This window comes from Thermobia domestica, chromosome 12, assembly GCF_964235325.1.
Source record: "Thermobia domestica chromosome 12, izTheDome1.hap1.1, whole genome shotgun sequence".
Classification (NCBI taxonomy): domain Eukaryota; kingdom Metazoa; phylum Arthropoda; class Insecta; order Zygentoma; family Lepismatidae; genus Thermobia; species Thermobia domestica.
In genome coordinates, this window is record NC_137465.1 from 100,966,541 (window position 1) to 100,985,004 (window position 18,464).

Below are 18,464 nucleotides of genomic sequence, written 5' to 3' on the forward strand. Positions count from 1 at the left end.
CTATGATTTAGATAATTAGAACTTCAGTATATGGCTTAAAAACGCGGTCCATAGTTCCCACAAGGTTTTTCCCCATTAATTTAATTATGATCTGACTTGTAAAGCTCGTAACTAATTGAACAGTCTTATTTGAACTAGAAAATTATGAATAATGAATATGATTACACCCTTTAAGCTCCAATGTTTAGCAACGATTTTTAATGGTGCTTTGTTTTACGGAGTAAAGTATTAAGATGGGAGGGAAAAAGGAAGGAAAGGAAGAAATATTTATTTATTTTCATTTATTTTTCTTGTTGCGAACTGCACTTCTTTCGTTTAGCTTGCGTGGTTCTTAAATGACAGACTTAACTTTGCCATTTTCAGCCGCGCTCAGTACGAAATTTGCAGACTGATGTGTTCTTTCTTCAACTGCTATTGCAATACTGAGGGTGAAGAATGAAGTTCAGTTTCTCACACCCTATGCAAACAACCTTGCGATATGATTGGCCAGGAAAAACCAGTTTGCTCCGCCTGCAATGTTTAACCATTGGGGACCAATCATTCCCTCTAGTTTGAGTGAACGGGAGAACCCACCCGTCCCCGCCTCTCTTTCCATCATCAATGTCTTGTGTGAACAAGTTTCTACCCGCTCCCCACCCTTCCCCCGCATCTCTTGACCGCATTCTGTGTGATCAGGTTTCTACCCTGCGACAAGTGACACACATTTTTTCCCCACCCCTCACTGCCACTCTTTGGCTGCATCCTGTGTGAACATGCTTATACCTTCTCTCCCCCCAACGGCGATAACTGACACATTTTTCCTCACAAAGGGTGTTTTTCAAACCAGTTCTGGTGGATGGTTTGCGGACAACAACCTCTTCCCCGCCCACTAACCTGTTGGACAAACAAGTAGGATGTCCTTGTACTCATTGCCAATAACCTGATGAATAAATGGTTGTCCTTCATTTTGACTACTGCAAAACAACACACACACAAAAAAGAACCTGTAGAATTACAACATACAATAATTGTCCTGTTCTTTTCGGCAAGATACAAGTTATTGAAACAGTTGTTGAAATGATAGCTATCTAGCTTACTGAATAAAGCCGGAATTTTAAAATTTAGGAACATTGTTGCCTGAACCCAACTAACGAATTTTATTGCTTGGTAAACAACTATTTGCTGTGAAAAATACGACAATTTGGCGTCTTTAAGGTATGAATTGAGACATGCTGGCGATGTTTTTCAAACTTTAGGCATTGTGTGAAAATTCCTTGGTATTACCTCTATAGAAAAGAAATATTTCCTTCGATTCGGCAAGAGACCGACAAAGGAATTCTTTTCTGATTCTTTGCAGAGCGAGGCAATGCTGTATTACAAGGCAAATTCATTTACTTTATTTTTTCTCCCCCTATTCCATTCCCCTTATGTTAATGAATAAATAAAAAAATATATTATATAAATGGAGTACACATTTCCTGTATTAACAATTTTGCTCGTGAAGGCTTCTGCCTTGCTTCTGCATTGTTTCTTTAAAGTGATTTTCTGGATTTTTCTGTGTTTGTTCAAAGAAGAAGATAATATATTCAAGTAAGTTTTATATCATTATAATTGATTAGATATATTTGCATAAGTATCGAATGGTGGGACTCCTCCTAGAAAATTAACACATATTGTTTTTTCTTATGAAAATAATTAACACGGTGTAGAAATGAGCTATGAGTTTGCCAATATGTTTCAATTTGTGGGGAGCATAACGCCCCGAACCTTAGGGATTCACGTCTGACTTATATTCCCTTACGTGTTTACCGAAAACCGAGGGGAAGCATACATGGGTGCATAGCCCCCCAAACCTGAGGGATCCGCGTGTGACTTATAACAGCTTCTGTGTTTACCGAAAACCGAGGGGAAGCATACATGGGTGCATAGCCCCCCAAACCTTAGGGATCCGCGTGTGACTTATAACGCCTTATGTGTTTACCGAAAACCGAGGGGAAGCATACATGGGTGCATAACCCCCCAAACCTTAGGGATCCGCGTGTGACTTATAACGCCTTATGTGTTTATCGAAAACCGAGGGGAAGCATACATGGGTGCATAGCCCCCCCAAACCTGAGGGAACCGCGTTTGACTTATATTGCTTTTCGTGTTTACCAAACAGTGGGTTTACCAACACCGGAAAAGCTAGCTTCCTGAACGGTCACCACAAAGGAACGAAATATATATATATATATATATTTTTTTTTAAATTGTTTGAAGACTATGTTTGAGTTTTGATTCCGTTTTGGCTGCGTTTTTGGACAAGTTAACCACAGGAAAGAGTGAAGAATGGAATTAGCATTATTATATTATAGTTAAGAATATGTGGGGGACACGAAAAATATCTTGGCAGTGTTAATCTTTTTAGAGAAAAAATGCGTGGTGACATCCCTTAAGAAAACGCCAATGAGATACTTTATAGTTTTAGAAATGGGTGGTGACATCCCTTAAGAACCGCCAATGACGGTTGGACTTATAGTTTTAGAAACGTGTGGTGACATCCCTTAAGAACCGCCAATGACGGTTGGACTTATAGTTTTAGAAACGTGTGGTGACATCCGTTAAGAACCGTCAATGAGATACTTTATAGTTTTAGAAATGCGTGGTGACATCCCTTAAGAATCGCCATTGACGGACGGACGGACTTATAGTTTTAGAAATGTATGGGGACATCCCTTAAGAACCGCCACTGATGGACTTTACGGCAAAATCAAGTGTGCAATTTCTTTGATTCTTTATAACTGAAATTGTGATTAAACAGAATTGCGTACTGTCCAGTATGTTGATGGTAGATTTTATATAAATACATTGTGTCTGAATGATTTGTCATGAATCTGTATTCATATTGGATTGTCTTTTCGGAAAATAAGCAATTTACACATAAAGAACACTTTTAGAACACATACATATTCAATATTTACTACAGATAATATTCAAAATATATTGTTTAGTGTAAAATAATTAAGTTCAACAGAAAAGATAGACATTTGTCTTGCTTGTATCCCTAATATTTAGAAAATCAGTCAGTATTAAGTGTACAGATGTATTCACAAAGTGTTCAGAAGTGAACAAAAAGTGTTTAGATCCGCGAAAAAGTGTTTCAATGTGTTTTCACACTGAAAAATGTACTTATATAAAGAGTTCTTAGTTGTAGTGGATGCAATTTCCAAGATACATGTGAATATTGCAATTTTTACGTAAATGTGTAGACTTTTCTTTCCCACAGTTAGACTCGAAAGAAAAGAACTACGTTCATTGATTCAATTTTGGATCATAGCAACGGCCTTTTCCCTTTGAATTCGTGTTAGAATAGCTTGACTATCACGAAACGTAGTGAATACTCAAATGGATCTTTTTCCAAGACATGACGAATAAACGAATATAATTGAGTGAGAAGTGTTGGGAATATGAACTTGCGTATTTTAAACATGTGTTGCAGTATTCAGAATCTTAATCATATGGTAGTCACATGGTTTTTGTACATACTAACTCTATATTAAGCAAGGTAATGAGTGAGAAAAATAAATATTGGCTTTGTAAAAATGAAATGAAATACGAAATATTTTGTTAGGGATGCAGAAAGAGAATCCAATGCAGTGTGAACGCGCTCTTTTGCGTGGAGGAAAAGGGGGGCTATACCCGGAGTGAATTCCCCCTCACAACTTTTCAATTACTGAATGCCGTCTTTTGCAGTGAGAGATTTCGGTTTTATCCCGTCTTTTTTTTTTTGGCACTAGGATTTCAATGTAAACGTATGCAGCAGTACTAGTAGAGGGGGTTATCCCCCTGAAAGACTGGGGTTCATCCCCCTGAAATGATGTGGTACCGCACCACTTAAGTAAATATTTGCTCTGTCACTGAAAGACTAGGCTTTATATTCCTTATTTAACCCAATAGTTTTACTTATACTTTGATAGAATATTAAGACCAACAGAATATACAAGCATGTGCTATGGTTTATTACACATTGAAAACATATATACTATACTCACCTAAGAAATATACGGAACTTTGTCACACACGCGTCAGCACTGCGGAACTTTCAACGCACAACTAATTTTTAATTATGACTTTTGCCGATAGGTGTCACTAGTAGTTCTATTAAAATAGTATTAAATCACTATTGCTAATGTACTGGTTTTGATTTTTTTTCTTGGAAAACATATTGGTAGTATTAGTATAAAAAGTATAAGGAATCCGCAGAAATAGTGTTTGTTCAGTTGGTATGACCTAGGATTGAACTACAGACCCCCTAAACATATAAAGTGAACACCTTACCACTTTTAAATAAATAAATAATTTTGTATGAATTCCGTTTTATAACATGTTGTTGGAGTGGAGTCATATAAGTTTTTTTTTTATCGGGATTGAGATATAGGATTTTACAAGTGCAAGAGTTTTTGCGGGTGAATTAGATTTATCTTTTATACGATGATGAAAGATTGATTTGATTTTATATTTCCGATCTTTAAACATTTTATTCTGTGAGATCAGACAATTTTCAGCAAGCATACTATTCGTGAAAAGAGGGAAATTAGGTATCACGCAAGACATTTGTTTGGTGTAAATGAGAAAATCATTATTATTATTTTTGACTGAATGCCACGTCGGTAATTGGACCAGAACCGTTTGCTTTGAATGCGTTTTCGGGTACGTCCGCGTCGCGACACCTTTATACCGGGAATCGGGCCCGGGGCCGCTCACATTGAACGCAAAAGCGAAAGCAAGTACGCTACGCGGAACCATCCGCATTAAAGCCAAAACGCGTTAGCGACTACGTTGTGAGGGAACACTAGTTCCCCTACCGGGAATTGAACCCGGTGGTGCTTGCACTGAATGCAAGAGCGTTAGCAATTATATTGTGAGGGGAACAATAGTTCCCCTACCGGGAATTGAACCCGGTGGTGCTCGCACTGAATGCAAGAACGTTACCGATTATATTGTGAGGGAACACTAGATTTGATCTTAAGTTATTGGTACGTTCAGCTTTGGGTTTTACACAGCACAGATAGTTTGCTTGTACAGATTTATTGAGAATTCGAAAATGTATAAAGTACTTTGCCAGAATTCTACATAGCTTTTGCAAACTATAGGCTAAAAGAAACTGATTTTGTACGTGGATAGAATAACAGAATTTTTATTTCTATTAAGTATAATTTGCACTATTTTGGTAAAATTATGTTGTACTAATAACATTTTTTTTATTATTTTCCAGAAGAAATGGAGTCCCAACACCAACCATCAACATCATCATCCGCTTCTTCCTCCTCCCTTAACCATATCGAGTGGTTTGAAAAAATACATAATTTATTAGATGTAGCAGAGGGAAAGAAAAGGAGAAGAGATGAGGGGACATCACAAAGGACGAAAAAGACGCGCTACTCACCAGTGGTAGAAGTGGTTCAAAAAAGAAAAGAAACTACACCAGTGGAAGAAGTAACAGTGCCACTAACTCAAGAAAGAAAAGAACTTCGACCAGTGGAAGAAGTAGCAGTGGAAATAGTGGGGGAGCGGGGTAATAGCGGGGCAGCGAATGAAGCTGATATATATTTGAACGATGGGGAAGATTGGGTTATAGTGAAGGCAGGGGAAAAGTGGGATCGATTAGAGAAGGCAAGAAAATTGAAAGAAAAATTTTTGAAATAAATAAGTTGTATATATATTTGTAAATAAATTGTGTGTTTTTGTTGAATGGGTGCTGGGAAATTTGTGTTTTCTTTCCTCTGAATTTTTAAAACCTTTCCAACTTTTTAACAGTGCTGAGGTATTTTGATAATAGTCTCAATAACTAATGTGCAAACATATAAGGTTTCTTCTTCCTTTATATATACTTGAAATTAATGCAGGTTCTATTTTGATGAATGGTTGAATTTTGAGTTTATTTTTCAGCAAGAAGTCTCTATTTTTTTCTAAATTCTTAGAACATTCCTTGTAAGAATTAATCTGTTGTCACATGACCTATCTTCGGGAATCGAATCCTTGACGAGTGATATTAGAAAATGTTTTCGTACAAATAAAAATATTAAATGTCCAACACTGATGTACTATTCAGTTAGCCAAGACGATCATACTAACCACTTGGTCATGAAACAATTTTAGTTGGTACAGTAGAAAACAAACTGTACACGGAACTATACTGTACAAACCTTGAAGATTTCAAAACAATTGAAAAGAGAGAAAGAAAATTGCTTATTTGATTTTTCACTAGTAATATTTCTCTTTGTCTTGTGGTAAACTAATCAAAGTTTAAACTTGGATAGGCTAAAGGAGACAGTAATTATGAGAAATGAATGAATGATTTAATGTTGTTTCGTCTTGAAAAACTCCAAGAGAGTTCACTACAAGTCTAACTGGTGGTACTACCACTGACCCACTGATGTCTTATATTGAAATTTGAAATCATATTCTTTACTAATTAAATAAATAATTAGTGGTCTCTCTTCGCTATGTATTGAAATGATTTCCCCTTGACTGTGTATTAAAATGAAATGTGATACCTCACAATTATTTTGTTTAGGATAAAGCAATTGGTAAAATGAAGAAACTCTGAGGGGAACGCTTGGAAAAGTTACAGACACAATATGTTCAGTCATAATTTTAGTTGGTCAACCCGGAATCTCAACCATCTAAGGCGAAGTTTGGTTCCACAATTAGTTTGAAAATATGTATTCGTGAGGATAGAACAGTAAGCAAGTGTATGTCAAGTCTCATTTTAACATTTAATTGGTGTAAACCTCCCTTGGTTTTGAATTTGTGAGCGTAATGTGAAAACAATCTTATTTTATTTGACATCACATTTGCGTGGCACGATTAAGGAAAACTTTACGTAAGATAGTCATGATACGTATGAATTTGTTTGGAGTTTGCCATCATCAAAGCTATTTTCTTTGTAGTCCTTAGACAGTAAACTGATAGACTTTGAAGTTCTTTTAAACATTCTACTTGGGAATCGAATCCTCTTATTACTTATTCTTTTGAGTATTTCTTGTATTGGATTATCGGCTTTGCGGTATGTATTTTGACTTACCAATTACATTTTTAACGAATCGCTTGTTCAAGCTCTGCTTTTGTGTTATTTCGTTTTTATTAAAACTCAGCTTTTGAATTCTTCCGTGTTATTTATAATAACACTAAAGTCTATGACTATATTAAGAGCTACTTGTGAAATAAATGGAAAATGATATTAGAAAACTATAAGTACGAATAAAATTTAGATGTCAAAGACATGTACGCTATCCGCTTAACCATACAAACTTTTGTTTCATCTCGTCTCATCTCATAGGCAAGATAGAACAAAGAGAAAAACTATTCTTATTACTTTTAGTAGTGAGGTTATATGAGACATGAAATCGATACATTGATCATTTAGTGTAATCTCCTTTCCTTATGCTCTGTAAGCTAAGAGAAATGAATAATGCTGACAATCAAAACAAAACAAAATGTACATTTAGAGGAAGAGAGAGAGAGAGGTCCAGAGATGGAGGGAGAGAGATGTACAGAGAGGGAAGGAGGGAGAGAGAGGAAGAGAAGGATAGAGAGAGAGAAGTTCAGAGAGAGGTACAGAGATGGAGATAGGGAGAGAGATGAAGGGAGAGAGAGGAAGAGAAGGATAGAGAGAGGTACAGAGATGGTGGGAGAGAGAGAAGTTCAGAGATGGAGAGAAAGGTACAGATAGGAAGATAGGGAGAGAGAGATGAAGAGAAAGATAGAGAGAGAGAGGTACAGAGATGGTGGGAGAGAGAGAAGTTCAGAGATGGAGAGAAAGGTACAGATAGGAAGATAGGGAGAGAGAGATGAAGAGAAAGATAGAGAGAGGTACAGAGATGGAGATAGGGAGAGAAATAGGATGTACACTACAAGAACTTTGTATTCAATAATCTTCATGGTTTTGCGAAATATGTTCCTATCTTTCTTTACAACGATTTGATAGTTCACATCATTTTATTTCTTCAGACTCAACTGAATTCCTCATAAGCAATACGAAGCTAGAACTAACCTAATGATGGATTTGTCAACAATTTCATAGTTCTCACTGTAATTTTTCGTATTATTTTAGAGTGCATATGCGTAGCAGACTCCTTGTTAAAATTGTTTGAACACTAAATAATGATAAGTAAGCACTTCAAAATTAGACCTGATATATAGCTGAGGCTATTAAATACCAACAAGTTGAATGGGCTCAAGTCAGAAAGTATACTTGAACTGAAATCTTTATTTCTAGTGGGTATGAAGAACACCTCTTAAGACATGTGGGTGAATAAATGAAGGAAAACATGGGTGTTGGGAATCGAATCACAAACTACCACATCAGAGATGTGTACCCTATTACATATAAAGCTATTTGATTGTACAACAGATAAATAAATAGGTGATATACCACACTTTATCCGTAAAATAAATTCCAAATTCATGAAACGTAAGAAGGAAAGGGGGCAGAGGCTGATGTTGGAAACTTTTATAATTTGCTCAGTTTACTATAAATATTATTAGGAATTAGATTTTTTTCTTTCTTTGTTTGAGCTTATCAGTATTTAAGGACATGTTAGCTATGAAGGTCTCAGTATCTATTTATCTATAAAAAGTGTACTGCGCTGTGATCAATATCGTTACTCGGAGATTTATCAACTGAATATGAGAATTTGTATAAGTTTGTAGCAAAATAGCTGATTTGGACAGCGAGTACATCTGCAACATATATTCGCAACCTACACTAAACAATGCTGACAAACATTCTCGTTCTCCTTAAACAATGAAATAAATGAAATCTTTGAGTATTACGTACCACATTTATGTCGGTTAGGCTAAAGGAAATGAATAAAACTATGAGGGAAAACGGGGAAAATTCCCAAGAAAAGTTACGAACACAATATTGTCCGGCACAAAGTTCACTTCTCAGATCCTTAAACAATTTATTACTCCCATTTGATCTTTCCTATGACCAATATTATTTTAGATATTGTTTGTTGTACTTATCTGCCCACATACTTTTCTGCATTAGTAGAGCAACTACCCACATCCGGTTGACAACTCTGATGAATTTTACGCTGGAACCAAGTCAAAAGCAATACCGAATGCAAATAGAAATGGGGAGTAAACCGCTAAGGCTTCAATGGGTAATAGGACGACTGTGGACAAAGTAGGAAACTCAGCATGAGAGAGAGAGACTGGTCAAAAGTAAGAAAATGATAATTAGATACAGCTTAAGATAATCAATATTGGAAAATAACAAGAGCAAAGGACTACTTAAGAATCGGAAAATCTAGTAAACATTGTTAAAATCTTCCCTTTAACTTTTAAAGGGATTATTTATGGATCAAATCAAACTGTCACATTGCGTTGGAATCCAATAGTCTAATTAAAACAAACACATGCAAAGGATCTATTGGTGTTCAGGTATCGTGATTTCTAATTATTAATTTAAATGTTAGTATATAGAAATTCAAGCAAGCGCGGGTAAACGGGATGGGTGACTTTGTCAGTTATAAGAAAACTGTTGCAAAGATGTGATATTCAAGCAAGCGCGGGTAAATGGCATGGGTGACTTTGTCAGTTATAAGAAAACTGTTGCAAAGATGAAATATTCAAGTTAATTTGAATATAAGAATCACTTCATAATCATAAAAGAATAGCAACTAAAACTAATGGGGTGGAAACTATGAGTTTCAGGTCTACTTTAAACTTGTTCAAACCTGTTTTCATTGGTTAATCCAGATAATACAATACATCCTACGGCGAAACGTATAAATACCAGGGTTAACAAAGGTACATATAATAATCTTGTACCGTTGTAGTCGATGAAAAAGATTTCTTCTTCGTATAGTGGACAGTGAAAATATTTGTGCCTAGTGTTTTAGAAAATACATAAAAACAATATTTTCAAACTGTTGAAAATTTAAACTGAAAATGTCTAATGCTGAAAACGTATGGTTTTGTTTCTGCGATAACATTCGCATAACCACGCAGTGCTTAATAAATGCGTTTCAAGTGTGGGAATCTAAAAGAAGAGGTATGCTTCTTTGCAGTGGATGTGCACGCGGATTAAAAGACGCAATAAACCATGACTGTATTCTGTTAGATAAAAATATATTGAAAACAAAAGTACTAAGTATTGTTATGGATATTGATACACAGGATGAAATTTGGCATGAGTTTCAAAAGATGCACGGCAATACTTTTAATAAATTAGAACAGTTTTTTCATATATATGATGATGCCATTCATAATGATACATTTCTTAATCAACTGATAGAAATATTCTTGCAGAAAGATTTTAAGAAATTCTTAATTTGGAATAAAAACCATAGTGATAGTGATAGTGTTTGTGATTGAAAAATATGAAGAAATAATAGACGTATGGATAAAATGTTACTCCTCTGTAGGCATATTACACATACAAAGTGTAAAAAGGATTTGGTATGACTTGATTTCTTCTGTGAGCGTAAAACTGATAACAAATAAATCTAACTGCTGTAATTCTCTAAGAAACTTGACAATAGTTACTGCATAGTTCGGTATAGTGCGATAATTTTAAAGATATGTTTTGATAATGATGAAAAGAATGTGGTAAATGCTGCAAAGAACTGATTAACACCAATACAAAATGAAAACTATGTACAACCCAATTTAAAATAATGAAAGATACGCTTCTGCTAGAATTATTTGGGAAATAAGTGTTTATAAGTCTTGATGAGTTGTTAGCATGTGTTAAAAGTTTCATAATGTAAGAATGAATAGATAATTTTTACTAAATAAGTGATAGTAAGATATTCACTATAATACATGTAAGATCCTACAAACAATAACCACAAAAACATTGGGTTACAAACGTTTATGTATGTTAGTTATCAATTGGTTCTCATACAAGGTGTAAATTTTGTTTGCTTGCATGAATTCACGGGTATATTATACTCTTAACTCATTTGTTCTTCTCATAAATAATAATTATCTGGTGTTCAGAGGCTAGTTTGTTTTCGAACTTCTTCGCATCAGTAATAGTGCACCCATGTTAATGGTCAATACTAACATTGGGATCAATGCACAAATCCATAGCGTGTTTTAATACTAGCTCAGGATGATTCTTTAGTTTGTACATGTAGTTACAACGTTGATCAGTCTTACCCATTCCAAGGATGACAATATACAATGTTTCTCCAATGGGATGGAACACTTTTTCCGAAGCGCTGCATAATCTTCTTATTTGACCGAACCACGGGTTCAACCTTTTCCCTTGCATGGATCTCCCTTCTTTCCAAAAATGTTCATTACTATTTAAAACATTTTCAACTATATGGAACAATACATCGGGATTCAATTCCTTTTTAGGATGTCATGTTATGTACATCGTTTGTTTAATTTTGACGCGAACTTTCAATAGTAATACCGATAAAAATATCATCATCATTGACGTCATTTAGTGTATGTTCTTGTACAAATTCGAATAATAAACGAACATATGTTTGCGGTTCTTCGATACCACTAGTGTGCATACATTCAATGGTAACTTCCTTTCCACGCAGACCAAAATAAGGATAGTGCCTAGTTTTACTATTAACAATGCGAAAGCATTCCCGACTGCCTGTACCATACAATGTAGAACATATACTATGTTCTGGTGCAAAACTCGTGCTAACCTCCCGAAAAAACACCCATTAACTCGTCGGAATCATCAGCAGTTAAGCCAGTAGTCTTCCCTACACACACAAATTCACTAATTTTTTCACACGTAGCTTTCAGCATATTGTCTTGACGAAAGAAGCCTACACAGTACAGATCAATAATATCTTTTGCGGACTTGCAACTTTTCAACACAATAGTCGGTACACAGCCAAAATGCGGGAATGCTGCCTGCAGTAAGTTTACATGTGTTTACCCTCAGACCCGTAGCATAGCGTTGCGTTAACACCAAGTAAAACAAAATCTTTTGTTTTGCAGTAAGTGTGATCGTTATGTCCATTTTCCGTGCAATGAAGTGTAGATTGTTTCATGCATGGGTTCATCCTAATGTTATCTTCCATTAATTCTATTCCTTCATATACATGATACTCTTTCATGTATTTTTCTTTGTCTCCTTTGATTTGACATGAGGTAAAAATCTTAAAGCTTCCTGATATATTTAAATGACTAAGCTCAGAACCAACAGTTCAAATTCCCATACTTCAATCATTTGCAGAATTTTATATCCAGTCTTTAACGCTTTATGAAGTTCTGGGGTACAATATGTATCTGTTAAGACATGTTGAGTGTCACAATGTGTGCATTCAATGATACCTTCTTCCTTACATGTGCAACATAAGCCAAACATAAGTCAACCGTTACACGTATATGTCCACTGTTACATGCATATTTCTTTACTTTGTGTATATGTTCTGTATCATGAAACATTACAAGTGGATATAGTACTGTAACATTCAAATACTGAATTGTCATCCATTAAATCTGTATGAATAAAATCATACTTTCTCACACTATATTTTCATAAGATCATGTATATAATTAATGTTATTCTTAAGTTAATATTATATTCAATCAAAATAAAAAAAGTGCAGTTAGTCTGACGTATCAAATTAAATATTTTTTTTATATTTAAAATACACAGAATCTAATTCAATACGTAAACAAATATTGTAATGGGAAAAAAAACTTTTAAAATATTCATACTATTTTTCTGCGCATTTGTTTCGCGCATCCCCTACCTTTGCACTATAAATCCTGCGCATGCGTGTACTTGTACTAACACAAATAAAGTGGATGATACGTTGTTAAGATGTACAGTCAAAAGGTAGATGTTTCAGCAGTTGCAAAGCGAGAAATAAATAAAGACCTGCATAATGTTAAACAATTAAGAACATATTCTTCTTTTCATAATAAGAAAAGGAAAGGTGAAATTGAAACCAATCTTTCCTTATCGCAAAGTAAACATGTAAAGTACATTTCACCACGTGAAAAACGTTTTGAACTTGAAAAACAAAAGAAAATTATTGTTGTACATCCAAATGATCCTGACATTCCTGAAGAAGACGCTGAAAAATATAGGATTATTTATCCAACACAAGAAATTAGCATAGACGATACTGTGTATAGACGAAATTTCAGATACCCAAATGAAATACCGTTTGAAGAGGAAGTAGTAGTGGTAGATCAAAATACAATTTCTAATGACATTCTGATATTCAATGATGTGAAGTGTGGTTGTACTCCTAATGAAGTAAATGAAGTTTGTGTAAAACAGTTACTAGAAAAATATAAACTTTCTGAACCATTACTTTGTGAAAGTTGTGCAATTCGTAGTGAGAAAGAAACTGAGCATAAATGTGTAAGTGAAAGTGATGAAGAATTAAATACTACTGTGTGGAATTTCCTAATTAAGAAATCAACACGCGAAGAAATATTAAAACAATATCTAAAAATTCATGTGAAATACATAGACGTAAACATTATTCCGCATCTTATAAACAAATTTAACTATACATATCAGCAGATTACATTTAATGATTATCACATTTCTGATTTAAGAGAAACATATCTTGAACACGATAAAAATGTGTATCAACAATCCATACTGTGAATACCAATGTCGTTTCCTAAATACATACAATTATTGTGAATATCGGTGTTCTTCTTTTTCTATAGATGAACAGTGTTTGTTATTATGTATTGACCGTTGGAAACCACAGCGAGAACTTTTGTGTTACGGGTGTTTTCAAAATCGCGCAAATTTAAATGAACATGAGTGTATTACTTTAGACTATGATATGTTATGCTATAATGCATGGCGTAGAATGGTAAGCACACAAAGTTTTGATGACTTATATAAAGATTTTGCAACAGTACATTGTGATACTGAAATTGATGATTGGACATTTACATATACATTATATAACATTTTGTTAAACAAAGATAACATTCAGTTAATTACAGAGTTATTCTTACAAAAAGATTTACATTATAATATGCACAAAAAGTAATAATGGAAAATAAAAACTTTTCTGCTAATCAATTACAAAATAATAATAATAACAATGTGTATAAATTAACAAAAAGAAGTGATAAAAGACTTTCAGCAAAAAATTGGCCAATATGTAATTGTACATATACTAATATAAATATAGATTGTATTAAACAATATATCAAGGAATGTTAAAATCACAAATGTATCTGTATGTAAACTATGTATATCTATATCTTATTGTAATTTGTAAATAAAATTTTATCACTGTATATTACTTGTTTTCATTTATATTATTTCCTTAGATGTATGATTTTAAAACTTTCTTTTGTGTAAATGCGTTTTACATTATCGTACTTAAAATTATTTCATACAACTAAAAACTTTAACATGTGCATATGAAACTTTAACATATGCATATAACAAAAATCCGTATGTTATGATCCACGTGCCTAAAATTTGTTTGTACACTTTTATATTGCATGCATGTGAAAAACTTCACATTTTCATTTTGACAAGTTGTATTTTCATTTTGACAACTTAAATTTTTAATTTTGAAAATTACATTTTCATTTTGACAACTTGCATTTTTAATTTTGAAAATTACATTTTCATTTTTTCACAAGTTGCATTTTAGTTTTGACAACTTGCATTTTCATTTTGACAACTTGCATTTTCATTTTGACAACTTGCATTTTTATTTTGACAAGTTGCATTTTAGTTTTGACAACTTGCATTTTTATTTTGACAAGTTGCATTTTAGTTTTGACAACTTGCATTTTTATTTTGACAAGTTGCATTTTAGTTTTGACAACTTGCATTTTCATTTTGACAACTTGCATTTTTATTTTGACAAGTTGCATTTTAGTTTTGACAACTTGCATTTTTATTTTGACAAGTTGCATTTTAGTTTTGACAACTTGCATTTTTATTTTGACAAGTTGCATTTTAGTTTTGACAACTTGCATTTTCATTTTGACAACTTGCATTTTTATTTGACAAGTTGCATTTTAGTTTTGACAACTTGCATTTTCATTTTGACAAGTTGCATTTTTATTTTGACAAGTTTCATTTTAGTTTTCGTAAGTTACATTTTTTAATTTTAATTTTGTTCAATCACTTCATATTTTTACGGATCGTATGTTATACATACTCTGAACAAATTTATTTGTGAACGTTTTAAAATTGGTGTTAATTATTTGTTTTTGAAAAACACTTTTCGACATTTATACCACATGTATGTGAAAAACTTTTTGCATGTTATGATTTGCGTTTGTAAAAAAACATTTTCTGCATGTTATGATGCTTGTATGAAAAACACTTTCTGCATGTTATGATTCGCGTTTGTAAAACATTTTCTGCATGTTATGATTCGCGTTTGTAAAACATTTTCTGCATGTTATGATTCGCATTTGTAAAACAATTTCTGCATGTCATGATTCGCATTTGTAAAAACATTTTCTGCATGTTATGATTCGCATTTGTAAAAACATTTTCTGCATGTTATGATTCGCGTTTGTAAAACACTTTCTGCATGTTGTGATTCACTTAGTAAAAACATTTTCTGCATGTTATGATTCGCGTTTGTAAAACATTTTCTGCATGTTATGATGTTTGTATGTAAAACATTTTCTGCATGTTATGATTCGCATTTGTAAAACAATTTCTGCATGTCATGATTCGCATTTGTAAAAACATTTTCTGCATGTTATGATTCGCATTTGTAAAACACTTTCTGCATGTTATGAATCGCGTTTGTAAAATTAGTTTCTGCATTTTTATATTACATGTATGTATGTAAAAAGTTGTTGCATTTTTAATCATACTATAATATTAGTTCATAGTATACATATTTAAATTCATTATTAGATCAGTTTCTGTTTTTATATGTATTCTTTTTTCCCATTGCAAAGTCGGTGTTAATTTTTTGTTGTTGTTGTTGTATTATTTAATATCTCGTAATTATTTAATCGAACACTTTGTGTGAACGTATTAAGAATGCGATGAACAATCTTCTTATTTCGTTTTACTTACCGTAATACTCTTACATCAACATAGTTATGTAGTGTTAAATAATTACTATGTAAAATACTAAGGGCAGTTAAGTGTGAACTTAGAAAATCCTTTCTCATTGCAAAGTCAGTGTTAATTTTTTTTATTGTAAATATATTAAAAAGTTTCTGTGGAACTCTGAACAATCTATGATTGTGAATATAATAAAAATTCTTGCAGAAACTCTGCTTACTTTTCTTAACACAATACTCATAAAGTGTAATTCATCAAATATTTGTTGCACAAATTCGTTCTTATTTATTTATGTGGATCTTTCGTTACATAAACTCTTCTTATTCAGGGTATGTTTTGTTTGTTACACAAACTTTGAGGATCTATGTTTCAAATCGCAAACTTGTAAAATACTCACCAAACTTTTAAATACTTCAAAGTATTAGTAAAATCAAGAAAAATATAAAACACTCATCAAATACCAATTTTAAACGATAGAGACCATAAATGAGTTTCACCTTGTAAAATGTCAATGATAGCTTTTATTTAGGAAAGTTTCTTTTATTAAATAAAAATCAAGAAATGAAATTCGTATATATTTATTTGGAGATAAAGATATATACAAGCAAACAAGTATAGAAAATAATATACATGTACAAACACACACACACACACACACACACACACACACACAGAAATAATATATACAGATTATATTACATACAAAAAAGAAATCACTTTGTCGCGTTTCTATCTTTTTCTAATAAAATGGTCACTAGTCCTTCAATATAATTTGGGTTCTTTAATAAGTTGTCATAGGTTTCATGAAATAAATGTTCACTTCTTTTGTTAGCAGAATGCAATTTCACATAATTTGAATACACATTGTCTCTCACATTTTTGCTTGCCATAATTTTCCATGCTTCTGCTTCGAGAGTTAATATATTCACAAGAAGGCACCTGTGCCCGAACTGGTTGAAAAAATTTAGGGTACAACCAGGGCATAGTAAAACTGTATCTGGTTCCCACTTTAAAATACTATCTTTAACACAGGTTTCACTTACAAAGTTACTATTACACTCGCACTGGTACTGCACACGCAAATCCAATGGAACCTTTTGGGGTGAAGATGTAAAGTCCAACGGTGAAACACTTGGTGATGGCGTGCTGGGTTTGCACTCTTCTATCTCGTTGAATAACTTACAAATTTCTTCCTCCTCTTCCTCATTAAATAAATCAGGAGATGTTGATCTTCCTTCTTGTTCTTCTTCTGCAAGTGTCCACTTTATCGTTGGAACTTGAAACTTTTGCTCCTGTGTTCCTGGTACTGGTACTGGTGAAGTTGTTCTTGATCCAACGGGCGAAGTTGGAATTAATATTGGCTCTTCTCTTAAATCAATGATTTCTTCCTCTATAATAACATCTGGAGAAGCCGGTGAGCAAATTTCTTCCTCTATAATGACATCTGGAGAAGCCGGTGAGCAAGTTTCTTCCTCTATAATGACATCTGGAGAAGCCGGTGAAAAATAGCAAGTTTCTTCATCAATAAACAAGTCCGGAGATTCTCTATGCAATTTAAACTTTTTGTTGGGAGATTCAACATAGTCAAATGTAGAATCCCAATCTACTTCGTTGCAAAGTTGAATTTCTCGCTGTACTATAATGGCAGACGAATCCATGATGATACTATGTCAGTCTTCTCATCATACCCAGTATATAAGGAAAACTTATGTCGACGTCATATCACGTGGTACTTTAAAACACGCCCATTACATCATTTAAAATATTTTCAAATGTACTTCCCCAATTCTCTATACAACTTTCAATAGGTATAAGGGACGGAGAAAACATATACTTACATTTCATTTATGTTCTCATGTATCATTTATTGATCAAACATTCTTTTGAAACAACATTGTCAATATTATTAACATTGTACCACGTTCATTCACATCTTACAACAGTATTCCCTCAATAATGTTATTCATATCCTGTACTATTCACTTAAAATGTTATCTACGTACAAAGAAAAGTGTCAACACAATTCATACTGCAAAACTTCTTTTGTGTTTTCATTCGGTATCATATCAATGTGACAATCTTCTATTGCATTCAGTACCGCTTCATGTTTCAACAGGATCAACAGTTCTTTTGTATTTCCGTTCATTGTCGCGTCATGTACCACAATTCGTGGTGCCAAACTTCTTTTGTATTCTTCGTCAACAATGTTTTATTACTGTGTTATTATCTACCGTAACCTTAATCTTCTTTGTATTCACCATCAACATTGTTTTGTGTTCACCTAACGCATTACCAAACTTCTTTTTATTACTCTGTTGGCACTCTGTGATGTTTACCTGTCACGACCTCAATCCTCTTTGTATTCTTCGCCGACAATGTTTTTTATTGTCATTTCACATACCAATAAACTTGTTTTTATTACTCTGTCGGTATTCTGTGATGTTTATCTACCGCAACATTATTCTCCTTTGTATTC

General features: G+C 33.4%; 1 protein-coding gene across 1 annotated transcript; it reads left to right on the plus strand.

The window, feature by feature from the left end:
• Positions 1-1,485: 1,485 nt before the first annotated feature.
• LOC145665760 (uncharacterized) lies at positions 1,486-6,214 on the plus strand. Its single transcript, XM_081732889.1, has 2 exons — positions 1,486-1,569; positions 5,234-6,214. Exon 2 carries the CDS (start codon positions 5,239-5,241, stop codon positions 5,662-5,664), a length of 426 nt encoding a protein of 141 aa, XP_081589015.1. The 5' UTR covers positions 1,486-1,569; positions 5,234-5,238; the 3' UTR covers positions 5,665-6,214.
• Positions 6,215-18,464: the final 12,250 nt, after the last annotated feature.